The sequence below is a fragment of the Salarias fasciatus genome, assembly GCF_902148845.1.
Source record: "Salarias fasciatus chromosome 7 unlocalized genomic scaffold, fSalaFa1.1 super_scaffold_4, whole genome shotgun sequence".
In the NCBI taxonomy this organism is placed as follows: Eukaryota; Metazoa; Chordata; class Actinopteri; order Blenniiformes; family Blenniidae; genus Salarias; species Salarias fasciatus.
Window position 1 is genome coordinate 10,350,278 of NW_021941229.1, and position 27,194 is coordinate 10,377,471.

The 27,194-nt window shown below is 40.9% G+C and overlaps 1 protein-coding gene across 1 annotated transcript in view; it reads left to right on the top strand.

The window, feature by feature from the left end:
• Window positions 1-27,194, top strand: part of phf24 (PHD finger protein 24) — a 36,309-nt gene that overhangs the window by 4,836 nt on the left and 4,279 nt on the right. Inside the window, exons 2-6 of the mRNA XM_030085009.1 lie at window positions 12,008-12,435; window positions 14,472-14,657; window positions 21,242-21,320; window positions 22,706-22,908; window positions 23,622-23,788. Of these exons, the coding sequence (XP_029940869.1) occupies window positions 12,010-12,435; window positions 14,472-14,657; window positions 21,242-21,320; window positions 22,706-22,908; window positions 23,622-23,788 (1,061 nt within the window). The 5' untranslated portion in view covers window positions 12,008-12,009. The remainder of the gene's footprint in view (window positions 1-12,007; window positions 12,436-14,471; window positions 14,658-21,241; window positions 21,321-22,705; window positions 22,909-23,621; window positions 23,789-27,194) is intronic.

Here is a 27,194-nt window from a genome sequence, read left to right on the forward strand (position 1 = left end):
TAAATCGGTTGGATCTAAATAACTTCTGAAGGACTCCGAGCTGCACGATGTTTGTCTGAGTGAATATATGAGCATGCACACACCTATAAATAAGGTCCAGATGTCAAAAAACCCGAGTTGCCCTTTAAGTGAGTCTAATTATGTATATGTAAAAAAAAAAAAAAAAAATCTGACTCTATATGCTTGACATCAATATTTTCACCACTGGTGGACTATTTCTCTTTAAATGTCTGCTCAGTGAAGTCAGTAACTCACCCCTTGGTAACACTTTGAGAGTAGAGGACTGAATACTAATATAAACTTCAAGGTGTCCCTGTTGCCTTTTGCTTACAGGAGAAAATTGCATTCTTTTTGAGCATAATACATTCATAATTTACTCCCAGAAAATCACTGCAGATGATAATTTGCACTCTTTTCTTGATTATTATTGAAACGGTTTCTGCTGTGGATGGAGCTCATGGAAGTATTTGGCGTTGTTTGCTCGACGCGCTGTGGCAGCGGTAAATTGGTGAGTGAAGTGTGGGGCTGACGGATTACCCAGAGGATCAGAATCAAATCACAAGGATTTGAAGAGCACTTTGGTGCCACCTCCCTCTGAAATTATCAATATTTAATTAAACCAAGATGCTCCTGAGAGCTTTGTCGTCTGAGAGCCAGTCGTAGTCAATTGCCGATATAGATCAAGAGCCTAAATGCTGAAAAAAAAACAAAAAACAAAAGTCGTCTGTCAGTTGTCTGCAAAAGTGCGTAAAATGTCAGGAACAAGTGCAGAAATACAATGAATGATTTCACTTCGTTGCATGTTAAAAATGGACTCACCACGCTGGAATACAAATGAATGGAGGATCTGTCACACAAGACACAGAAATGACTGAAATGCTGACATGCTTCGCCGTCTCAGGGATATTCTGTCGCAGTGCTGCTCGACAGAATAACATTTCCTCAGCCATATATGTCAGGTTCTGCCCCAAGGAGTGTCCCTGTTTTCCTTCCCTTCATCCAGATCTTTTTTTATCCAGGGGCGTTTAAATCATTCAGAGGGGTTCATGAAGGAGAGCAGAGCGGCGGCGGCAGCTGCTCCAGCAGGACTCCAGCGATCGCCGAGCCTGTGGGGAGTTTCGTTCTGTCCTCTCCTGCTTGGATCGCCCATCAAATGCGATATGGAGGGTGAATCTGGGTAACTTGCTGAGCCTCAGTGGAACCACTTCTCAGTACAGTTCAAGGGAAATTCAATAAAAAATAATTACTAAGATCTGCAACAGTCCAATGATCTTAATGGTTTTCAACCAGCAGGATGCAACTGTATTAGTTTTCTTAAATGGCCACTTTAAGTCCAGGCAGTGGAGCCCAACTTCAAATAAAGTGGCAGAATGTATAATCGATGATGATCTCTAGTACTTTAATTATTATGAGAGGAGCAGTGTAGGCCTACATTAATATAAAATGGAAATAGCGTCTTGATGCCCCTAATCTCAGAACATGGAGGAATTCAACATTTAACAGCGTTAATCAGCAGAATGTTGTGTCCTGCACTCAACAGAGAGGTTTTACCTCAAAGCTCAGTATTGGGTAGGATGTAAATCTTGTAAACCTTAGGTGATTTCTATTAAGAGAACACATTGAAGGGTACGGACCAGGTGGAGACTGATCCCCTGGCCCTCCAGGTGGGTGAGTGGACAGTGAGTCAATAACCCACTCCCCAAAAACCTGCAACCGAAACTAGCATTAGATCCATCGGGAGTAAATAAGTAATCGTGTCATGACATTGTTTTGATTAAAACTGCCCTCATGTTGCGAGAAAACTTCAATGTCAGCACTGCTCTGATTCATTTCTTTGGCATCCAACTTAAACTATCAGCCTGTGGAGACTGGGTTGGTGAGGAAGCACTGGCATCAGGATCTCGTCTCACACAGAGATTAATGCTCAGTCCCTCTTAAACCATCAGAGCATACTGAAAATATATATGGAAGTGAAACAATGGACCCCATTGTTTCACTCCTACGCAGCGGGATTAACATGTCCTGGATATGTCAGCGTTACCTGGGTTGACTTTCCCAGACACTCGTGTTCCTGATAAGCTTGAACACAAAGGTCGTCAGTTCAGTACTTCAGCCCGGGGCTGTCCAGTGGTGATCAGGACACGTGTACATGACATGGTGGTGGAAAAATCACAAAGAAACACTGCCGAGCAGCTGAAGAAGAAGACAATTATTAAAAATATGAACAATTCAAACACGTCAACCAGGACAGAAGCAAAACTGTTGTAGAAACAGCCAGGAAGGAATGCTGGTCAAGAATTGACAAACAAACAAACTTGGGAGTGAAGAACAAATCCAAAAACATCTTTCAGAGTGCTCTCTCCCTAAAAAGTAATTATCTCTGAAGCTCTGCTGTTGCGATCCGAGCACCAGACAGGATCTTCTAAGACTTAGCAGGACATTTTCCATGAGATCTGATTGGTCAGGAGCCAGAGCTTTTACACTTGCTGATCTCTTATCCAGACCATAACCTGCTCTGTAGCTTCAGTGGATTTACAGCAGTAATTTACCCCAGTAAGATGTTTGCCTGTATCATAGAACAGAAAACCCAAGGTTAACCCTGAAGTTACCTCAATAAGTGAAAACCCCACTTTGTAGAGGGCTTACAGCAAGAAGATGGCTTTGAATCCTGAAAAGCATGAGTATTTGGTGACTCTAAACTGCCTGTAGATGTGAATGTGAGCGTCTGTCTCTCTGCGTTACCCCTGTGATGGATTAGTGACCTGTCCATTGATCGCCGTGATCGGCTCCAATGCTCTGCAACTCTTAAGAAGGATAACATAGAGTAGAGAAGATAAATAGATGAAAGGATGGAGGGAAATCCTCATTTAGGATAATTATTGGAGAGAAAAGTACATTTTTCCAAACCAAGTCAAGTAGTTCAAGAGTATCTGTGTATCAGTGTGTTGTTTTACTGTAATTCTTCAATGCTATCTTTCCTTATTTGTACCCAGGATCAGTGTTGTCATAATGTTTTCGTCACTTCAGTTAATGCTCATTGTTAGGCTGTTATTGAAATGAGCCCTTCTGCCTAATGAGTATGTTGCGAAGCTATGTGATCCAAACAACACGGGACATCTGTGGTCAGAGTTCATTTTTGGAAATCGCTCACTTCACAAAGCAATGAGAAAGCAAGTGCAATAAAAATATACATATATGCTGCCACTGAAAAAACAGCGGCGCCTCCTGTAATAAAAGAGTCTGACTGACAAGGTTGTGCGTGTCCTCTGAAGAGATATTCATCCGAGCTGTCAAAGATGAAAAGGAAATGCTTCTTTTTTGTGAGCGCAGTGTTGCAGGCCGGGCAAACACTGCCTTCAGTCAGATATGAGAGGGGTTGATCATTTTGGCAGACTTGTGGTAAAAAAAAAAAAAAGGTTTAGCGGCTCACAGAAAGCAAGGCGGCCAGGTGGCAGGTTACTCAGCAGTATCTAATAAAGTCAGGAATCAAAGCCAGTCCATGACCCATTTGTGTCAGAATCTCCTTCTACACCGAGAGAGAGGGAAAAAAACCCAGCAGACCCTTATTTAAAATTCATAAGTTAACCTGAAAATGACAAGGTCCTCTGCGCACGCACATATTTCTTCATCAGCAGTGACTTTACCTGCAGCTCCCAGGAATGCAAATGCCTCCCAAGCATTCAGTCTGATTTTTCCCTTCAGCTTGATATCATTTTTTAACAAAAGAGTGCAAAAAAAAAAAGAATAGCTGTGAGTTAAATGTTTAAAAATGAATCAGGGTTTTATTAATGAGGCTTGTAATGCAGGAGAATTAAGACAGTCATGAATTTTCTTTTTTTTTTCTCTCTCTCTCTCTGTCTGTCTTATTCCCAGTGATATACAGATTTAATTGTTTTGGCCTAATCAAGTGCTTATGTTCAATTTTCTACATGCAGAGATTTGATAGAGTGTGCAAAGACCTTAGCGCTCTAGTTTACTGTTGTTGTTTAGTATCCCCCCCTCTGGAGTTTATGAAGGTTATCCACACTGCTGGCCATTAAAGAACAATTTGTTTTCTGTAGATTATCTCATTTCTAAATGGCACAGCCTTTTTTCTGCACCGCCTCCAGCTGCGGTTCATGTATTTGCACATGCATTGACCAGGATGTTAATATTTTAAACCTGAAAGCTTGTGTCTTTTTTAAAAATCTAACACATGTGAGAGAGGCAATTTACGAGCGTTTCTTCGCGGGCGCCGTTGGCAGCTGAGCGCTGTCACTGTCTGCCGTGTGTGTGCCAGCGCCGCTCTGAGCCAGAGCAGGAGGGTCACTTCAGTGGATAATTAAGTCCCTGTAAGAATCACGCTGTAGTCCTGAGCTGTCATCACATCAACATATCCACTATTTTTGAAGACTGAATGTGAACCTTACAATACAGTGCTGTTTCTCTTTATATGGCTTTATATTTGAGATGCCTCTGTTGTACATCTCCTCTAATGTAAATGTTAATTTCGGTAAATTCATTTTGATTAGATCTTTTTTGAAAATTCCCTTGACGAGCTTGTTCTCGCTGTGTTTTTGTGGGCGCTACAGTTTCCTTCTGCAGTCAATCTGGAAAAGAATAGAATTGTACAGAAGATGGATTCATGGTGTGGAGCTCATGTACAGGAAAGTGAGAGAAGAGAGAGGGAAGTGGAAAAAAAGCAAATAGTGACACTTGAATTGGAAGTTGGAAGGTGATCCATCAAAGACATCATTCTTCAGTGTTTCTCTATTTCCGGTGTTGGGTGGGATGTTGTTATGGTCATCAGCACCTTTGGCCGACAGTGAGAAAACCTGATATTGCTTCTGGGCCTGAGTGACGCCAGATCCTTCAAGCTGTGTTGTTAGGTGTTTTAGTCACATCAAACTGGCCATATCACTTTTTTTTTTTAAGTTTCTGTGTTTCCAGCCAGCGTGATTTTATTCCTGTTTTACTTGTATTTCTATTTATTTTTGTGTTCTGTTTTAATTTGTACTATTCGGCACTTTGTTTTCAACCATGGTTCTGTGAAAGTGTTTTATAACTAAATATATTTGTCCTGTGTTGACTTTGTTCGTCCGTCAAAGTGATCAGGAAGACTCTTACAACTCCCACAAGTTCAAGCATGCATGGCGGCCCCTTGTCAGTACACTGTGGATAGATATGATAGAAAGATCTGAGGCGTTATGAAGGCAGGCCTAAAGGGATGAACAGAGGTTTCTACAAAAGGTCAAAATAGCAAATTTTCACTGTGAATTATTAGCAGCTACCCTGGTGGTGTTCCAGAATATTAAAAGCAAAACACTGAAATAAGGTTAATGTCACCCTTTTAAAGAGTGCACATGACTATTATGTGAAAAAAAAAAAAAAATCAACTCAGATCAGAAGGGAAGTTTTTAGGCTTTAACTTTTCTTTTGCGTGTCTAAGTTAAAGTGATGAATTGCAAAAAAAAAAAAAAAAAAGGTCTTGGGAACGTGTGGGAAGAAAACAACAAATCTGGTGGCAGATGGCAGATAGAAAAGTCACAGGGAGGAATCCATGTTCCCTCTGAGGACGAGGTGTTGTTTCAGGGGGGAGTCGGGAGGGCGCGCACGTCACCGGGTCTGAAGCGAAGATTGATGGGACGATATTCAAAGATCACAGAACGGGGAATTATTAGTTTGGGCAAAAACATGGATAGAAAGGTGGATAAGAGTGGCTGGGACCTAATTAACAGCTGGGCTTTAAGGCACGGCGAGCATATAGAGCGATAACCACAGGGACGGGTTGTAATTGGATGTGAGGGCACAGATCGTCATCACACATCTTATGCATAAAATGTATGAATTTATTTTGAGCAGAAAGTCAAGAGTTGATTTTCTTGTCAACCCAGGCACCAGCTGAAGCCCGCAGTAACAGAAACTCTTCAGTCTCGGCTCGTCTGTGCGGAGAGACAACCCACTGAGCCGATTGTCGCCCCTGCAGATAGGACAACAGCCTGTTCGATATTCTGTGGGCCTGCAAATGTGTGCTTTAATGATTGCAAATTCCCAGCATGCCTCTGTCGTTTATTAGCCTGTGAGAGGGAATTGTCAGGAGTCACACAGACCGTTTCAATGAAGTGCTTGTCCTTGAGGAAGTCAGTCAGTGTGTCTCTAATTTTCCACAGGATATGAAGAGAGGAGGAGGGTCTTCATGTTGTTTTTCCATGTTGGAATCAACAGTTTCCTTGTGGTTTTCTGGATTTTTCACTTTCTGTTTGCCTTTGATTACTTCTTTTCACGTCTGTTTTGGATTTCAGTGGGTATTTTTGCTCTCCGATTAGTTTTTTTTTTTCCAATGGGGGACATGCAAAACCTGCACCGCGTGGTTTAAACTCGTGTGAAAGCCAGAGAGCTATAAAATCCCTACTAAGAATGGATCAACTGGATAGATAAAATTAATCCAAAACAACTGCCGCAAAGAAGAAAGCAATTTCTTGACTTCTCTGTTTCATACAAACAATAATATAAATGAAAAATGCTCTTTGGATTTGTTGCACGTCATTACATCGTCTGAAGGTATAAATGGATGAAAGTACAAATCGTTCATCGTCGAGAGAGAGAGAGAGACTGGGTTGAGGGGGAGGGGTTGACTGCCGTTTCACTTTAGATAAATTCGATTAAATTTCACACAGGCACTTATGTGGAGCATGGACGGACAAGATTGCATTTCAGAACAAAGACGCATGTCCCATAAGTACCATGTAATCAGCCTGAACTCGCTATCCAGCACTTTACTTTTTTCAATCAGGCAACTCACTTCTGTGTGGAAATAACCACTACGACTGTTTCCTCACTGTACGGCCTGCCACATTTTACAGTGTGTTTGTTATATTTAGAAACCTAGCGCTCGCCCGAAAAACGCTCAGAAGTGTAGAAGTTGTCAGATCAAAGGAAAAACTGAAGCAGCGCATCTTTGGGGCGGCGTTATCCTCAGACGCTCTGAAACTTTTGGCAGTTTGATGTTCGTGGTTGATAAGACGCCCACCCATCTCGGGATGGATTGTCTCGTCAGCCGGTGTTGGTACCTGCCGACTGTTTTCCTCGAGGTTTTAGCAGAAAGCGAGACACAATATTGTATCTCAATATGGAACATCAGGAGCGTTGTGGTTGTAGAGTACTGTAGATACTAACTGATTAATGTACAGTCCGCAATTTGATTTAACATTCATCACATTTTGCATTTCTTCATGATTGCATCTGTTTTTAATGCATGGAAGGAAAGTGCAAATTGCTTATTCTGCAGCAGAGAAGCTGCTGTCAATGCGGTCAGAGTCACATTCTCAGCTTTCTGGATCTCTTCTGTTGCTTTCCTTTCTCTCACAGCTTCAACTTTGTCACAGATCATAAACCATATTGCATTTTTTTTTTGTGCAAAATTCAAATTTATTTATTGTCATGCTCCAATATGTTTGATACTTTCCTCCTTTCACATGCCCCTTTCTGTATTATCACATTTCAATTTGTACTTGTGTGGGTTCAGCGCTCCATCGAAGCATTCTATGTTGAACGCAAAATGAAATCAAAACTGCAATCTTGAGTGATCATGGAAGTCAGAAGCCTTTTTGATCAATCTCAGGTAATGAGACATTTATGTAGTGGTTGACACTGTTCTCTCACAGCAGAAACTGCTCAGCTGGGTTTTTTTGTTTGTTTTTTTGGGGGGGTGAAATTTTGCATGTTTGCCCTTTGCAGGCCCGAGTTTCTTTGGCAACCTTGACTCCCTCCTTAAAGCCTAATGCGTACTTGTAAGGTTGATAAGTGACTCTAAACTACCCACAGCAATGGAGGCGTCACTAATTGTGTCTGCATTAATTAATCCTGTGAAGAACTGGCGATTTGTGGAGACTGAACGTTTCAATCATGGATGGATTTGTAATGTATTGACTTTCAAGATCAGCGCGAAGTCCGCTGATTTCTCATGTTCTGTCTTCCTCTTCTAACCCAGCTGACTGGGTGGAGGCACAGTCCGCCAAGTACAGGTCGCGAGCCCATTACAGGGCAAACACAGACAACCACCCACACGGGTCATTTGGACTCACCAGTTAACCTCAATTACATGGTTGTGGACGGACATAGGAAACCAGAGTACTCAGAGAAAAGCCATGAATGCACCAGGAGCTCATGCAAATGGAATTGATGTGGGAATTTCTCGCTGTGAGAAGACTGAGTGTCACTGTGAAGCCTTTTGTTTCCAGTTAAACCTGTTAAATTTTATACCTCTTACACAATTTACTGTGTTTTCCCCCAAAACTTGCATCAATCATGAGTCGGTGATGATTAAATCCCCAAAATATATTCAACTCGGCATGCATTTCATATGCTCTGGAGTGTCACACAGTCTTATTGGCAATAACTGTATCAATAACATTGTCAAATCAGGATTGCCTCAGACTAAGATTCAGACAAATGCTGCTTTCTCAAGGTGCTGACTTTAATAACTAACAAAATCTCATTGGAAACCTGCAAGCAGGCAGGGGGAAGTTAATTTTCTCCTTGGGGATCAATGAAGTAGATCTGGCTTTATCTTATCTGGAGTCATTTCATTTGGCGAAAAGTCGGGAGTTGAGGAGGAGTGATGTTAGATATCCACAGCTGGCTGAACTCAGCAAGTTGTGGCGATTGATGCCGTGTATCCACTGTGGATGCACACAAATACACACAAAGGAACAACAAAAGGAAACCCATTTATATGTGCGCATGCAGTCGAGCATGCGGAAGGTTTAGGTCTTCTGGGGTTGTGTGAAAATCAGAAGAAAATCTGACCTTCTGACACAAGAAAAGAAGTTAATTTAAATACAAAGGACGAGGTGAAGGTTTTTGCTGACACAGGCCCGAGCAGCAGAACACCGGAGGGGATCCCAAAGCAATCGCATGGTATTTGTTTGTTGAGGACAGATGGAAAACACCTTTCTCTGTTGATAATTGAACTTGCTTGTGAAAATGTGTACACGTTGTTTCGTGGCTTAGAATGTGCTGCAGGATCCCTTTTCTCCTTCTTTCTTTGGATCATGAAAAGAAAGACTGCTTTTCCCGAAAAAACAAACAATAGATGACGTATTTTCAAAATCTATAAATGGTCAGCATTTTTTGTGGTGACTGTTTTTTTTTTTTTGTTTGTTTTTTTTCCAGGAGGAGGTTGAAAGTAGATTCAGTGAAAGCACAGTGAGGCCTGTCGAGCTTTCACAAATAACTAGGGCGCCGGTTCTGGAAAGACACGCTGCTCTGAGCACAACAAGTAAAAATCCCCTTCATCTACATTAAACCGAGGGGAGAAGGCAGCCAAACCTTCGCAAATACAACAGAATTAAACCTACTTTTTGAAACACCAGAGAGATGAGTGAAAAAAATCCAACTCTGTTTCTAAATCACCTCTTTACAGGTGATTGATGGATTGCTGACTACCTGCTGCATATTACGTTCAAGCTACATCACTCAGAGACCAGGCTGTTTGGCTTTAGGGTGGATTTTCTGGATGAATCTAAAATGCACATTAAGTCCTTCTTTACAGGTTAATTTAATGTGTCCTATAAACATTTGAATGCACAAGTCCAACTATTCAATGTCTAAGTATTTTTTTCACAACTTGCATTTCTTTAACAAGGATTAGAATGGCAAACTTCACAGCAGGTGCTCAATCCATAAATCTTCAGATAAATTTCCTGGTTCGATATTTAAATTGTTCTCCTCGTGCTGTTCACATTTTGACAACATGAAACCAAGGACCATGTATCACACCAGGTGAATCTAATCAACCCTGCTCCTCACCTTGTCTGTGGTGCATGGTGAGGGCAAAAACATGGCATGGAGATGACTTGATCAGGCTCCAATCTCCCACCTCTGATCAGCAGGTTCAACAGAAGTACAGAGAGACTGGAAGAGTCCCGGAAAGACATTGAAGTGGGTGACCTTTGGTCAGGAACATCTGAGAGAGCTGAGAGGCACTAAGTATCACTTCAGATCATTGGGAAACATTTACACCTACTTTGGTGGTGGTGTTACAGTTACTTCAATACAGAAGCCCATGCTACCTGAATAACATCTTGAATCCAGTCATGATGCCCCTGCATGAACAACATAGACCTGGTTTCATCCTCACAGAGGTGTTTTCATTTGGGAAAGGCTACTGGAGACTGTGGTTGCTCAAACGGATTGACCATCATTTTCTCTAGACCCGAATGCTAAAGAGAACCCTTGTTGAGGCTCAAAACTCTGAACCCTAGACCTGAGGGCTGCTCTTCAAGAAGAGTGGGGCGCCATGCCTCGGCAGACTACAGGTCGACTTGTGAATAGCGTGAGACGTCATTGTCAAGTTGTAATTATTGCTCAAGGGCTCATGATCACTTATTGAGACATTGACTTTTTTTTATTGTGGTATACCAACCACTGTCGTTGGCTTCTGTTGTTTGAGTAAATTGAGATGAAGAAATCATCATGGTACACTTCTATTTAAATGCCCTACTTTCATGATAAAACACTGTTGTATGAACTTTATACATTTTCCACAAATGTCAGATGAAAGCCAAATATCCCAAGCATTTTGTAAGTAGTGTATATGTGTGTCTGTGCTCTATTATGAATGAGATTGTTGCCCTGGCTTCATTATTAAGGATTTATCCCTTCAATTTGGTCATGATATCCTCTTCTATTGCATTATTTTCATCATTAGGGAGTTAAAAATCACATTTTTTTTACACTAATCAAACCTCCTTCAGCAGCAGAAGGTATAAAACACATGAGATAATTTCATTTAAAGCAAGTTCTGAACATGTAGTTAATTTCCACGACTTCCTTCAATGTGGAAAACGACGCCCCATTTTCACAAGTGGCATCCTGATTACAACCTTTATGTAGCAGTATAGTTTCAGTCAGACAGCCTTCATCCTGAATGTCATGAATATCGGACAGTCACAGACACATTAGTGCAGAGTTTCGATTCCTTCATTGATGAGCCTGGTATCCTCTGTCAATACAAGGAGGAACCTTCATGTGTGAAAGCAGCTCACATATGGGTGCTTATACTTTGTCAAACATCTGATGGTTTTAGTAACCCTGAAGTCTTATTCAGATTCTGCTCAAACCTGGCTTTTATATAATACTGTATGCACTGAACCATTTCTTTTAGACAGTTGAGGGGCTTTACTTTCTCACAATCTTTGCATTCACTGTAAAGCATGCAAATAAAAATTTCATCTAAGTCAATATCCATGTGTCCGTGTGGACTGGACAGTTTTATGAAATATCAGCAGCAACCCGCTGGAATGTGGAAAAGGCAGCAGATAAGTGCAGTTTATTAGTAATAAGGATATGAGTTTGGGGACATTGTTCCTGATAGAATCAGATTTGCAGGGACTGAGGTCTTCGATGTATACTGAAGACTAAAAAGAACCCCATTGTACCTGATTCACAGTCATTTACTTTTTTTCTTCTTGTATCATATTTTAGGTTTTCATCACATCTCATCTAAGTTTTAACCTATCAGGTCATTTTTGTAATTACATTGAGGCTGATTGACTAAAATCATGCATGAAACATGACAAATTGCCTGAACACGGAAATAGATCTGGTTTTCACTCTAGATGCATTTCAGCCGATGCTTTAATGAGAATTACACCTTCGGTTATATGATGGCCAAACAGCAGTCGTCACATGAGATTTCCCCCATGCTTTAATCCATGTATGAGCATAATCTGCTGGAAACACTATTGTGTCTGTGCTCATTTTCTTTCAATCATCATGGAGCGGACGCCGCAAACCAGGGCCAAGATATGTCTTGTAAATTAAGCGACGATGACAAACTCTTCACAGCGTTGTGCATATCTGGAAAATAATCCTGAAATTCCATATTCATAAAGTTTAATCTTTAACAGGAGCAAATGAATAATATAAAGCATTCAATATTAGAAAATGTGTATTGGTGGATCACATCTGTAAATCAGCCTGAGATAACTGGTTTCTCCTTCCTTCTTTCTCCCTCTGTTTGCAGCCATGGGGGTTCTCATGTCAAAGAAGCAGCAGGTGGAGAAGGTGCAGAAATGCAACGCAGTCGTCTCTGCCTTCCAGGCGGGCCTGAAGGACCGCCCTGTCGCCGTCAAGCAGGCGGACGAGGAGGCAGAGGAGGGCGACGGTGCCGCCAAGTCTTCGGCCGACGCCGATGAGAAAAACACCAAGGAGGCAGACGCAGAGGACGCAGACAACAGCGCGGGTCCGTCCACCTCTCAGCAGGCTGCAGCGCCGACAAGAGACGAGTGTAAGGTCAACCAGGAGGCCTGGTCCAGATTACGGGACGGGAAAGGAGTGGAACCAGAAGATCTTGACAAGAGCCACCAGCTCACACCGCCTGCTTTTGTTCGGCCCAAAAGGGAAGCCGATGACGACCAGCAAGTCGAGATCGAGCTGGAAAAGAAAGAACAGGTAAAGAAATTTGAACAAAGCAGTTTCAGTGGTGGCTTGTTATCCGCTGACTGCTGTTGAAAATTTGTGGCCAAAAAAATAAAGACTGTCTCAAAAAAATGACAAAACACACACTGAATCCTCAAGTTGTGGGATTAAAGAGATGACTGCAAGATGTCAAAGAATCTCCATGGCAACAGCAGCATATCATCTCTCTTCCTCCCTCACATTTGGCATTATGATAAAAGAGTTGAGGCAGCCTGTTAAAGGACTCTTCTCCAAACAGCCCAGTTGAAGGTAAAAAACAAGTCCCAGATTCAAGTTGTTTTCTGCAAAGGCCTTTTATTTATGTCATGTGTTGTTGATGCATGGAAAGGCTCTTCTCACCAAGCATGGTGTAGGCGGGCTGCTGTGGCGAGCTCTGACAAGACCATCGCACTGGGCGATGCTCAAAAATGAAACAGAGTTCACAGGAGCACTGACACCATCAGGCCAAAAAAAGAAAATAACACACTGACCAAAGGATGGAGAAATGATACCTTGAATGAACAATGTTTACCATATATACTTATTAATTCTGAACAGGGATTAAATTTGCTGTTTGTTGTGTAATACATTGGTCTTTTCAGACTGCAGTGAGTATCATATTCAATGGTTTAGACATGTTAATCCTTCCCGTGTGTGGGTTTATTTGGCACGGCACATTGCTGACGTAATATCTGTCAAATAAGATGTCCTGTATCTCCTAAATGCACACACCGTTTCTGTGATATGCTGATGATATTCTGTTATATCAATGTGTGTATAATGTTACTTATCAAGTAAATCTCATGTTTCAGGCAGGATTCAATGAGTAAAACCACGTAACCCTTACTTTAGACAAGGAAAGGTGACACACAGAGACACCCACCCACATTCACCAAGGAATAATTTAGGGTCACCAATTAACCTCATGCATGTCATGAGAATATGCACCTGAACCGTCTTGCAGTGAGGCGAGAGCGTTAACACTCCCTCACACTTCCATGCTTGACTTATCCACAACACACCTTGGTGGCATCGTGTACTAAAAGCACACACCCACTGCACACAATTCTAAATCAATACAAGTATTCTTAGATTTACTGCTATTTCTGTCACTTTTCATATGTACTACTAAGCGTGACGCTGTGAGAACCCCGCAGGTGAGAAGGATCAGAATTGTGGGCTGCTATTGCCACATTTAAATGATGGCCTCTCCATGATAGTTGACTTTGCACCTTGAATTCGCTTGAAGACATTTGGTGCAGCTATAAATGCTTCAGCTCACCAACAAGGTCAGGAACCATGTTGTGTAAACTTGCTCTTTTCAAACATAATCCAGTAGCAATGAAAAGAGCAAACATCTACCGGCAGCATATTCTTCTACAATGTTTCATCATGAAAAGGTCAGTCCAGGTCACCAGCTCTTTTAAATTCCTCTGGTGAGAAGTCTATTTTGAGTGTGTGGCGACGACAGAAACAGTTTGCTGATGTTGGATGTTATCATCAGGTTGAACAAGATGAGAAGAGCTAGAAGATAAATTGTGACAAAGTTCAGCTGGGATGCGTCTCCAGCCGTGATGTCTCGCTGCAGTGCTGAGATAGAGATATAAAGCTGCAAATAAAAAACTGACAGCGTCTTTGTGCGGTGAACCAGCGAAGCATGCTGCAGTCATTGTCCACGGCTGAACAGCCGAGTGCATCCTGGCTGTGAAGTGAGCCGAAGAGGAGCCGGGCAGACTGATGGCGAACACATCAGACCAGAGCACGGATATCAGCCTTTTATAGGTTGTGTTTTGATTACCTACTTTTGAACCTGAAAAAAAGTAGTAGACACGACACAGACTAGCTTTGTGTTATATAATATCATCCTACCTCCAAACAACTCTCCCGCCACCTGTGGACTTCTGCCCAAGCTTTTTCTCTCTTCTTAGCACCAGGCAACATCAACTTTCCAGCCAAAGCAAGGTGACTGTGAATCTAACACTTGTAAAGTAAATGTTGTTCTGCCACTTTCCTTTTTTTTTCAACTGCAGCCACCGAGTGACGAGATGTGCGACGTGTGCGAGGTGTGGACGGCCGACGACCTTTACCCCTGCAGGATCTGCACACGGGTGTTTCACGACGGCTGCCTCCGGGAGTTAGGCTACCTGCGCGCTGAGGCCCTGCAGGAGATGAGGGATACAGCCCACACCGTCACCGGGTGGAGCTGCTACTACTGTGTAGGTTCACACAGCTCCGATCCAACATCACTTCACTTCACTTTAGTATTGACAATCATCAAATCACATCTATTCCTGAATATGTGCATTAGTCTTTTTCTATGCTGAGATAAAATCTACACAAATGGGTTTGATTCTACGATCAAGAAATTTCATCTATCACACCGCTGACAGTCGCTGCCTGAAAGCTCTATACTTTGTACGCAACACACTTGTCAATGAGGGGGAACATTAGGAACTGATTAGTTTGTGACGGGCAAAGGTCAAAGTCACTATATGTTCTTATAATCATGATCCTATTGTGAGGGAAATGTGTTAGAAAGGCCTTAATGGAACACATTTTTTTTCAGCCCTGAGTTCCAATTTGCCATCATTTGCCCTTTTCATGAGCTAAATAAGATGTGCAATTTATGCTGTAATTTGTGACTTGAACTCATTGAATGTAATATTGTTATCACAAAGAAGCCTTGATGGAAAGATCGATTGAAAGTGTAATTTTCAAGGACAGGTTTATTTTTCTCTTGCAGGCATGAAACTTTCCTCTATGTTCATTTGCCTTGACCTATAGCCTACCGCCAAAAGAAGTTCCAATCCACCACCAAGCAAATTGTAAAAATTTAAAAGGAAATGATTTTTTTAAACATTTTTTTAAGAGTAACAGACACAGCACAGCACTGAGATCCGAGCTGAGATCTCGGCGATGCTGCTATGAAAGCTAGCTACCTCGTTCCTGTCAATCTGGAATTAACCTCAAAACCAATGCTGTCAGGGTGAGTTCTTAAACCATGCAATCAAAGTTATTTTTCCATCATTTCACTGCATTTTGCACTACAAGATATCATTGAAATTGCCTTCATGTTGAGATTGCAGTAATTTTCTGTTGTAATTGTTTGGTTTTGCCAAAAAACAACTGATATTTTCATCAAATATACTGTATGAAATTTGAATTAAAAGGTTGTTCTGGCTCTATTTTTCCAGTCTGACGCAATCAAGGTTAAATTGGCCTGTATGCACCGGTATGTGGCTCCTGAACTAAAATGTGTTTGACACACCCCTGACATATAGCTTGAGGAAAAATGTTCCTCCAGATTGTGTGACGGAGATATTCTCCTGCCACATGTGTAAATATGTTCACGCAGACCAGTGTTGATCGGGACATTGAAAAGTGACAATGTGTTAATGGTTGCTTATTGAGATCTAATGATGTGGAAATTGCTGTTGAACTATTCTTGAATCCCATCTGACAGGGTTTTGACAGGTCATTGATGCCGTCCAACAGAGAGCTCACTGAACGGCGGAGCTGTAAAAAAAAGTCACAAATCCTTCAGCTTGTCATGGTATGAAAATCCCAAGTGGAGCTGATGGGATTAATGGTGCTTTTGTTTCTTTAAAGTGTCACCAGTGGTGAGATCGGGACGTTAATTAGCCACGGTTGAGTACATTTGCCATTTGTCATTACAATTGGTGAAATCAACGGGTGCTGCCTTCAGCTTGTGCGAGATGATCAATCTGGAAGATGGAGCAATGTGAAACTTTTGATATTTCTTAAATGCAAAATGACTGACTGGATGTTGTACAGTGAGTACCGCTTCCCAAGTTTTCCTACGGTTCTTGTATTCCGGTTGAATCAGAGCATTCTGATACAGGGAGATACTGAACCATCTGGGAGAGATGTGAAGTTGAGCCACTGCTCTCACACACTGAAAGGAGGCCTCGCTGGAGAGATTAGGCCCCCGTTTGTCTGGTAGCAGCTCAGGGCTCCCTCAGGAGAGCTGAAAGGAAGCTAAAGGGATGTCCGGCCTTCTTCGCCCTCCTTGCTGCCACAGTGATCCCGTGTGGAGAATGAGCAGGAAGAAGATGGATTTGTTGACTGTATGGCTTTATGGCTCAGACACAAACATTTGAAAGAGACTGTAGTTATCAAAATCTCCCTTACACCGAGCCAACATGTGAGCCCACATGGGGAACATGCAAACTCCACACAGGAAGGTCCTTCAGCACAAAACAGACTCACCTTAAGGCAACTGACTTTAAAGCTGCATGACAATACATGTTTTCATTGTTAACAAGTTTCAGAAAGAATTCAAATAAGTGATGGATGACTGACTTCTTCTTTGTTTTTGTTTTTTTCTGGAATCAGAACAGTAGAGCCTCATCAGGAATTCAAAGCCACTGCCAAAAACCCGTGACTCTTGGGTGATGATCACCCTGTGAGAGAGGCATAATGCGATCGCTTTTAATTCAAGCGTAAACAGCCGAAGAGGGCTTTCTCGCTGGAGGACCCTTTAGAATGAAGTGGAGGCTCCACTGTATTTTGTCAGCCCTGAGAAGCGACGTCCCCTGCCAAATCTGTGCAACGGGGGGTATGTTTTCACACAATCCGAGAGAAAGGTCCACTGAAAAAGTCTCTCTTTCTCTGGCTGCCTTCTTTAAGCATGTGTAGGGAATGAGAGTGAAAGGCAACAGTTGTGTGAGGATAATGGAGTGAAATGTTGTGAAATCCCATCTTCATAGCTGGAGAAACAGTCAGCTGTTCCGACCCCCGCCCCTCCGTCGTATGTGACATTTAATTTCATACAGACACTTGAGGCGGCTGCTGGCAGATGGACTGAGTTCCCTTGAAAGTGGATTTGCAGTCGGCCTTCAAAGTAGACTGCGACAATAGCGGCTCAGACTCAGCCAATCACATGGAGGGAAAGTTACTGACCCTTCTTCAGGGCGCCGGCTTCATCTCGTACATAATCAAGTAAGGATGGAGCAGTTCCTATTAATAGTGTGTATTTATATCAGACTCTCAAATGCAGTTTTCCCTTTTTCCAATTAAAAAGTTGTATTGATACTGGTTGTCATGGTTGCTTCATAGTTAGAAGGCAGGTTTTTGCTTCTGGTCTGTGGCCTTTTGTTGTAGAGTTTGAGGCTCCTGTGCATAATGTCTGCCAAACCTGTCACGTAAATTGCCCATCGGTTTGTGTCTGCCCTGTGAAACACCCCTGTGCTGGTCCTGGTGTGCTCTGTCCTTCACCTAATAGCTGGAATTAAACCTCGAAATTGGCTGGAGCAGAAGAACTTCCTAAAGAGAGTCAGAATTGCCAGTCCAGCATTGATTCTCCATTTAGCTCTCTGTTAACTCCATCAGTATTTTAAACAGACACTAAAAATACTTTCACATAAACTATGTTTATCAGGGCTCACTAAATAATACTAATTAACGGTGATTGGACTTCCATCCGCATTCACTTATTAACAGGCATTCACTCTCCAAGGAGTGTTTGAGGCTCACAGAATTCAAATCACAGACCTCAATGTTTGATGTGTTTTTTTTTTAAGAACAAACAAAAACAAAACCTGCTCTGAATTTAAAAGACATTGATTTTGCTGTGGAATTAACTGAAGAAAATGGACTGCAGGAGCAGAATGTGATCTAATCTTAGATATCACACCAGGATCTCTACCTGCTGGTATCTCGCATGAATGAAAGTCTGATTAGTTATTTTCAATTAATCACGTTGTACCTTTATTTCCATTCCAAACTTGCTCATATTCGCAGGCGTCCATCCATGTACCTCACTTCTGTGGTCAAAAACGTTTTTTCCTTCCAGTTAGGACTTATGCCCAACAAAGAAAAGTTTCCCCAAATATCGTCAACCTGTCAATTACCCCATAGATTAATAAAAGCAGATTCTGCTCCTACATTGATTAAATTCCCTTCTATTGCTGTTAGATATCATGTTGCATCGATCTGGTTTACATTATGAAAAAGAAAAAAATCTTCACTCACTGTGTTTATATTCACAAAATATTGTGCATTCCAACTTGAAATGGGAAAAGTCTCAGATGAGAGTTGATTGTGTGCATGAAACAACAACAAACAAGCAACATGTTCCCATTTTAAAAATGAGCAGAAATTACCAAGTAGAAATCAGTAATATTAAATCCCACATTCAAACAGATCTTCGTATAATTCCCCTTTTTTTAACAATCAGTATAAAGCTATTAATATCAGTCTTGACCAAACAGTGACACCCATCACAGGCCTGGACGTGTTATCATTATCATACTATGTAATCCGAATCAAAGCTCTCAGACAACTGTAAACATCATTTAGAAACACAATTTTTTTCATGTAGCTACACAAACACAGCTGCGTGGATATAAAACCCTCAACCTTTCAAGATTAAACAGCTTTCAAGTGTAATTTCCCTGTTGGGAATGCACAACCGTCATGTTTACTGCTTATGTTTCTCATTATATGTCAGCATGCATAAAAACACCACATGGACATATTAACAACGGTATAAACTCAGCTTTCACTGCAGACAGATTTTTAATGAGGAAACGTGTGTTCTGAGGTAGAAGTGAAGGAAACTGCAGGGCTGGTGTCGTTGCATCACTGTGAGTGACCTCTTTCAGATCACACTGTCATCTGCATACAAATAGTTTTTGTTGCACCTCTAATCTTGGAAAGAATGTTTTATTTCTCAAACTCGCTGCTTGGCCGCAGAGCCCGAATGTGGGATATTTAAAGCTTTTTGTCCTCAAAGCATCACCAACACTGTCATTTCTCCAAACAAGACGGTCTAAAATAACTATTTATGCAAGCTGCCAGCATAAGATTAGAATGTGTTGTTATTTTTATTCTTTATTCCCCAGAGGCCCTTTTGTGTCTTCGAGAGCACATTCTCCCAGATGCTGTCAGTAGGTGTTGCATAAACCCTTAAATCAATTTTAAGGTTACTCTGAATTTAAAGCTGGATGAAAAATATTGTCGGACAGACACAATAATATCGGCAAAGCTTCCGCAGCAGATGGGCATCCTGTGTGTTTTTCAGACGGCACAAAGGATAAAGCTTAATGAACATATCATATCAGGGAGGAACAGACATCGTGTCAGGTAAACAGCAAACAATTAATTGTGCTGTCATCAGGAAACGGCGTTCTTTGTTTCAGATTGTTGATTCTGATCCAGTTTCAGAGTGACGTGCAGATACAGACAAACGGGTACTAATATGAAGTCTTCCAGGGGAGCAGTCAGTTTAAAAATATTCAATTTCACGTTTTAATAAGAGACACCTCCATAAAAACAGTAATAAATTTACTGATGGAAATACATCTGTCAAGTGTTTCACTGTGTGGCTTTTACAGCCGCATAGAGGTGGAAAATTGAAATTAATTGAATTTTCACCACACTGTCAAAATGTTATTTTCCACCCTCCCAAAAGAACAAATACATTATGAGACATTATCACGCCTCAATATTGAGAGAAACCAGATCAAATAAGAGGTATTTTAAGTCACTTTTCTTTGGTTGAATGGCTTTGCTTCGGCTTTTTGATCGCTTATGTATGAATGGAGTCTTTGATCGATTCCTGCACTCCGTCCACCTCTTCTGTAGACGTGCATCTGCGAGAATATACACACCGTTAAGCGAGTCTGATTAGTTATTTTTCAGGCTTGATATGCAGTACATATGACTACTGATATTCAGTGACACTATTAATATTGGAGCTGTGTTTTACATGTATTCTAGTGTCCATGTTTGTATGTCAAAAACATTTTTGAATTACTTTTGTCTTCTAGTGGTTATTTTATAAAGTCGAGTCACAGCTCTCACTCATCTCAGACATTTAATCGTTATATGTTTTGGGTCAGTGTGATACATATGCCACAATTTTAAGGAAGGTCCTGGACTGTCTGGGAGCTGCTTGACTTTGTTGATTCAGTGGCAGCCGACACACGCTGCAATTAAACCTCCCAATATCCATGATTAAATGACGCAAAGGAGCAAAGAGGATCATCTGTAATGAGATTCTTGTATCAACTGAGTGAAGTCTTTCAAGTAGAACCATCAACTTGAAGGAGGTCGTTAGATGTAAACACTGCGTCCTGCTCGGAGCAGCGTGGATAATCTCAGCAGTTACAGGAAGTGCTGCAGTGAGGTGGTGAGGTTGCAAGTGGAAATGTTCCAGCTTGTTGATATGTTATGCCTCCTTTCTTTTTTTTTTCTTTTTTTTTAACTCAACCCAATTGATTTGTCCAGTAATTTATTTGTCATTGTGCTAGCAGCAGTATCTGGAGGTGTTATGACTTCAGGTCAAATACTTTCTACCTAATAAATCAAGACTAGGCCAATTAACTTTAGTGCTGAAAGCTTGAAGTCACTGTGAAACACCTAAATATCTACCCTACAGCTTTTTTTTTTTTTTTTTTTTTTTTTTGGTCATCTGGTCTTTTAAGAGTGGTTCATTGAGTATTTTCATTTTAGATTTTGTGATGCCCAGGCAGTTTGGAGTTATTGTGATTAATGGCCATGCAAACAAACCAGGATTGATTTACTTCAGTGATCTTGAAAAGATCAATAAAGTTTATTTACTGTATGTTGTCTGTCATTATTTATTTTCATGATATGAACAGTCATCAGATGATACCCAGCGTGACCAGAACTCAACTTTTTTTAATCAAAACTGCAGTCTGATACGAAATGGGTTTAATTGTAGCGATCCACAGTCATGCAATGTAAAACTTGACAAAGACATCCACTTATTCTGAAACGTAATCCTCTTCTTGCTCTTCGTCCTTTCCTGCAGGACAATCTCAATCTACTCCTGACAGAGGAGGAAATGTACAGCCTCATGGAGACTTTCAAGCAGTGCAAGATCATTCCTGGTGAGTGACTGACAAGCGCTTTTTCTTACAGTTTCTTCAATATTTTAAGCTTTTTTTTAATTTATTTATTTATTTTTTTACTCAGATTTGTAAACATGCATTATTCAGGATTTTGTCCATTGTAAATGAACGCCCATTGTTGTTGCTGCTGAGGCAGCATGTGATTCACCTGATTTCAACTTCAATGCAATACACATGTTCAACCAATAAGCTTTTTTCACAATAGAAATACTAGAAAACAATGACGAATCAAAATTAGTCATCAGCTCAAAAGCTTTAATGTCACAGTGTGGGTTCATTGCATAAAATTCACAAAAGCCGGTGAGAGTTATGGGGAGAGGCATCTTCATACTCTGTCAGCATGTAGTGGATGACGAACAGAGCCTGCTCTGGTTGTTTAAAGCCATAAAGAAAAAAATGTTATCTTTATGTTGGCCGTGGGCAGAATTCCAGTGTCATTGTTTGTGACGGTTCAATAAATAACATTTATTTCAGGAGAAAACATTAAGGTGTCCACAAATGATAAGTAAAGAAAACAATTATCAGTTTTTTTAATGAGTTCTGGGACATAAAAATTGTATTAATTTTATTTGGGTCAAAGCAAATCTTGAGTGTTTGACTTTACTGAACTTTACTGAAATCCTGATAACCAATCTGTTTGTTGATAGTGTTCAACTTGTGCCACAAGTAGGTGAGCTTGTGTCAGATGACTCAAAAAAAGAAGTAGTGATAACTGACATTTCTATGAGCGATCACACTTAACGTCAGTTCTGTGAAGTTGGAACCGAAGTTGAGGTTAAATCTGTGAGTGGACCAGTCTTACCATGCACTTCAAACTTGTTGCAGTGGTTCAAATTTCCATGAAAATATCTTTTCAAAACAAATTTTATTACAGCCATTACATTGCAACTGTGCACACAAGACGTTCTAATTTAATTTTTTTTTAATAACAAATTACTATCTGAAAAACCATGAAGTCAGTTACCATCTTTCATGATCTGCCAACACACCCCAGTATGCTTCTTCTGCTTGGTGCCGGTTGAATGTTCCATAAATAGCAATGACATTAAAGGTGCAGAAAAAAAAAAGAAAAAAAAAAAAAGGAAAACCTAAGAGGAATGCTTGAGTGTCTGTTATTATCAGGGCGACAAATGTGTTGACCTCTCGGAAGAGTCTACTTCCCACACTGTGTTGTTTCCTTGAGTTATTACTTTATTGGCCCTGGACCCAGTCGGTGGTGTCGTCGTGCAGCTTCGCTGGTCGACAAACAGTGGGAGGTGCTCCTGACTTCGCTGAAAATGAGTCACCTTAAGTTAATTATATCTGGAAGACTGCGATGTGACTAATTGGACCTGATGTGATGAATTGTTCCTGTGCCGCTGCAGAGTCGTGCCTGGTGTCAGATGAGCTCCTGCAGTACCGTCACTTCGTATCCAAGCAGCAGTTTGATAAGGACCTGACTGATGAGCAGGAGGAGGAAGTCCTCGCCCAGTTCGCCGCATTAGATCCCGAGAAGAAGGGCCACATTGAGTGGTCGGATTTTCTCTATTTTGAGTCTCTGGCAGTGTTGAGAAAGTTCCGCACTGAGGTATCGTATTAGGTTGGAAAGACAATACATAAATGTATAAAAAAAAAAAACCTTGCCATGAAAATTACACACATTGAATTAAATCAAAGTCACGAACAGATCATGTGCTTGCCTTTGTGATAGATTTGATCTGTTATTCCTTATTCTTTCAGTGATTGCTGACTCATGCTAAATCAATCCAGCAAATGAACACCATGAACACATGCCTGTAAAAATCCTCAGCCGTCCAGATGGACCTGGTTGGATGTGTCTTAATGATGCAGTTGTTACACAAGTCCGTATTTTTGTAACATCTGAGTCACGATTCCAAATTCTTGTAAAACGAGCCTGGATGTCTTTGAAGATTTCAGACCTGGTTGGATCTATTAGAGAACCCTTTGTCATGATTCAACATGTATATTTTTACCAGAGGAGAGTCAATATAATGTTTTTCTTTTGTGGCTCTGGAGATTAAATTCGCTCTCTGTAGGCTGTATGTGACTTTGAGGTCGCATGGGGTAAAAAGCAGTGCTTGTCGATTATGCCAGGCAGCCCTTATGTGATTGAGAACAACTGTGGTAAAAAAACAAAAAACAAAAAAAATTTAGAAATCCCCTTTGCCAGCAGTGGGAATCATATAAAAGGGGGCATGAAATTAATAAGTGGGACTGAAAGGGAGCCGGTTGGTCCCAGTCACCTCCTCTCTTGCTTTGTTTGGCTTTACTTTCCTGCAGAACTCGTTGGTGCGTCTGTTGACTGCCAAGGAGCGAGACAAGGCGAGGACGGTGTTCCAGGGTCTCAGCCTGGACAAAGACGGCGTGATCACAAAAGCAGAATGCCGCCAGGCCCAGCAGTCCTGGTTTCACAAGCTCAACAAAGACTCACAGTCCTGCAATGTGAGGTGAGTGCAGCTCTTCACTACTTCTTCGTGTCCCACATGGAGGAGTTTGATCTCATCTGTATGCACAATGTAAGCTGCAAGGCGGAAAAAAAAAAGAGAAAGGAAGCTTAAGGGAGAAAAAAAGAGTCAGAAGGAAGCAAGATAACAAGCTGTGTCCTTATCTCATTACATATGCTTCCTCTAGACGACATAAATCAAAGTGACAGAGTCCATTTGAGTTACTTTGCGGATGACACACCGCTTTATTTGCCCAGTATAACAAATGAAACATGCTGACTACATTTGACTCGACTAATTAGATTGTTATGTTTAGAACTGTCTTACTCTTTCCGAACTGTGTGAAGGGTTAATTTCTTTAGTAAGAGTAATTTGGTTCACAATTAGCCTCTATTGTTTACATTTTTTTGACGTGTGACAGAATGACTCCCATACTTTACACATCTTGAAGCACGGCTGGACAGAAACATGCTGATGTTAAAACTGTGGGTGATGAATCACATGTTTAATAACTAGTTCATGTTTTAATGCCACAAGGTGGTAAAAACATGATGCATTGCAGCTTTGAGGTTTCTTCAGTTTTTTTTCTTTCTTTCTTTTTGCTGTATTGACTGTATTTAAAGATGGAAGACCAAACGAAACCTGTTGGCTACTTGCTGTTATTGTCCAGGCTATAAATTATGAATCTCTCAATGCCATAGGAAAGGAAACTGGACAAGCTCAACTGTTAGAATCATTAATCAGAACAAAATTAATGTAAAAACTGTATAAAACTCTTTTCCTGAATCTCTCTCACAGATTTGTTTTTACCTCATTACCCGAGGCGAAGGTCCTGTTTGCGCGACAATGTCTCAACTCCTAGTGCCATCCTCTTGTAAATGGACAATCAAAATGCAGTGAAAGTGTTTTGTCTCCACTTGAAAACGTCGTGTAAACGGGTCCTACCGGTATATGGAACTGAGACTGTGCTTTAACAGATTCGTCCTTCACTCTTCATCTCCAAAGCACAAAACAACATCTTTATATACAGTCTGTGCTTAAAGATGCCATGTTATCCCATTTGCATGGTCGCCATATAATCAGTCAGAAGCTCCCCAGTTTGATCAAAATGCTTCACAAAAGTACTCTGATGAAGGAGATAATTTCATCCATCAAGCTTCATTATTCCGCCACTTTTGTGATTACACAAGCTCCAATGTTCTTCTAGAAAGCTTAATATCCTCCAGCGTTACACTGACTGTTGTCAACAAAAAAAAAAAAAAAGGAAATCGGAAAGGTTAAGGTGTTTGATTTATAGAAAGGAATCGGAATATCAAAGTTACAGACGTTCTTATCTCACTCCACCATTTGCTGATTGCTTAATTTGCATTTCATCATGTCTTGCTTACAATATAATTAAAAGAGAGATAATCCTTGAAAAAAAAGAGCTAAAACTTATACTGAGATTACGTGATTGCCATTATTATTTTCTGTATGTATGAATAATATATGAAACGGTGAAACCGTGTCTGTTCAGATTTTGCGCGGGTGTGTGTATGTTTCACGTGTCATGTTTTCTCTGGCTACAGTAGCAAATCAGCTGGGACTCCTCAGAGATCTGCTCTTGCCAGGAGTTCCCGTGGTTGTGCAGGGTCAACAGTTTTACCACGGCGTGCAGGCTTTGGGCAGCGTGATTGCCGCGTCCACGGAGAGCTGGACTTTGTTTGTGCCGGAGAGCACTTTAACCAGACCGGGGCAGAACCGTGTTGTTTTTCTCCCTGAAGCTTTGTGCTGAAACAGATAACTGGAGAATCAAAAGCAGCGACTCTGCCTCGTGCAAATGGCCGGTGCGGTGGGCAAACGCAGCAAAGGCATTGGCAGGCACTCCGAACTCAACTGAGATGGTGTCAAACTCGCCACATTTCAACAGAAACATTTCAAGAATCAGCCAATACCACAAATTAACAACAAATACAGCCTTCGTGATGCATTTGGGAAAATGTGAGATATGATTCGCAATCTAGCGCAACCCAGTGCAACATCTCTCCAAAGTACCACTTCATAGATGCCCGTCGGGCTGAATCAACCTGAGAACGATATGTTTTTGTTCTGTGTACGACTCTTATCTTCATTTGTGGTATAAAATTCTAAATTGAACTAATAATGCACAACATAAAGGGGATTTTCCAGCGAGGAAGGGCTCATTTGTCCTTACCAGTTTTATTACCACGGATAGATCTCCCTTGAGACAATGAAAGGAAAATAAGCTCTTATTGACTCTAATGGCAGTTGCATTTGTTTGTTTGTGTGATATTGTGTGTGCAGCAAAGTAGCGTGCACCATTTAGAAGCACTCCGCTCTGAGTGAAACTTTGTTACTGTGTCCAGATAAAGCCATTGATGTATCATAAAGCTTTTCACTGCTCCATTAGTGGTCTGACCAAAAATAAAAAATAAAAAAATACATGCAATTAGATAAAATTTACAATGATTCCTCATGATATATAAAACTGCTCATTGTTATTCATCAGATGGCCACAAACCTTCATCTGAGCATCATCAGTCACCGTTTTGTTTCAGGTGGGGGGTAATAATGTCCTCACCCATACAAGTCCATAGAAACTTGCATACATTCACCTTGGAGGCTGAGAAGTTGCTTTAATGTGGTTTAATAACCACAAATCAACTTCTATCAGATAAGATACTAGTTTGAGGCACAACATGCACCACAGCTGTGTATGATGGAAAATTCCCATTGAAACCTTACTTTCCTCATGACTTTGACTTGTTAAATTCCACGTCTCATCTTCCTACATTGCCTCTCTAATTTTCACATTAACCACAAAATGTCCTCAGTTTGCAAATTTGGACCCTATAATCTTTGATAGGGGTCTGCAAGCTCCGGTTTTAACCACTTTGCACCAAATCTTTTAAACGAGGATTAGACAGCTTTTAAAGTTCCCTAATTTTAGCCAGATATACTAAAATGTCAATATTTTATTACATTTAACCATTTTGCACACACCACTTTATTTTTCCTTTTCATATTTTCAAGTGGTTAAAACTGTTTTACACATTTTAGCTGTTTAATAGCAATTATACCTGTTTGATGTGTATTGTTGGTGGTAGATGTTTTATCTATTTTAGTCTTTTAAGCAATTGTTAGGCATTCGTTTAACCTACTTTTTAAATTTAGTGCATTGTGCAAACTAAAATAGAAATATATTTGAGCAACATTCTGTGAAAGCTCCAGCGAGCCGGTTCAGAGGGGCTAAAGTGCCAGGTGTTGCTCCAGGGTTGCAGGTTGCAGGTCTGTGGGATTGATACAAAGGAACAGCTATTCAGTCTGGACAACACTCGAGATCGTCTAAAATACTCCAGTGTGACAACCTCAGAATCTTTTACAACATCAAATGTTGCAGAGCAGCTAT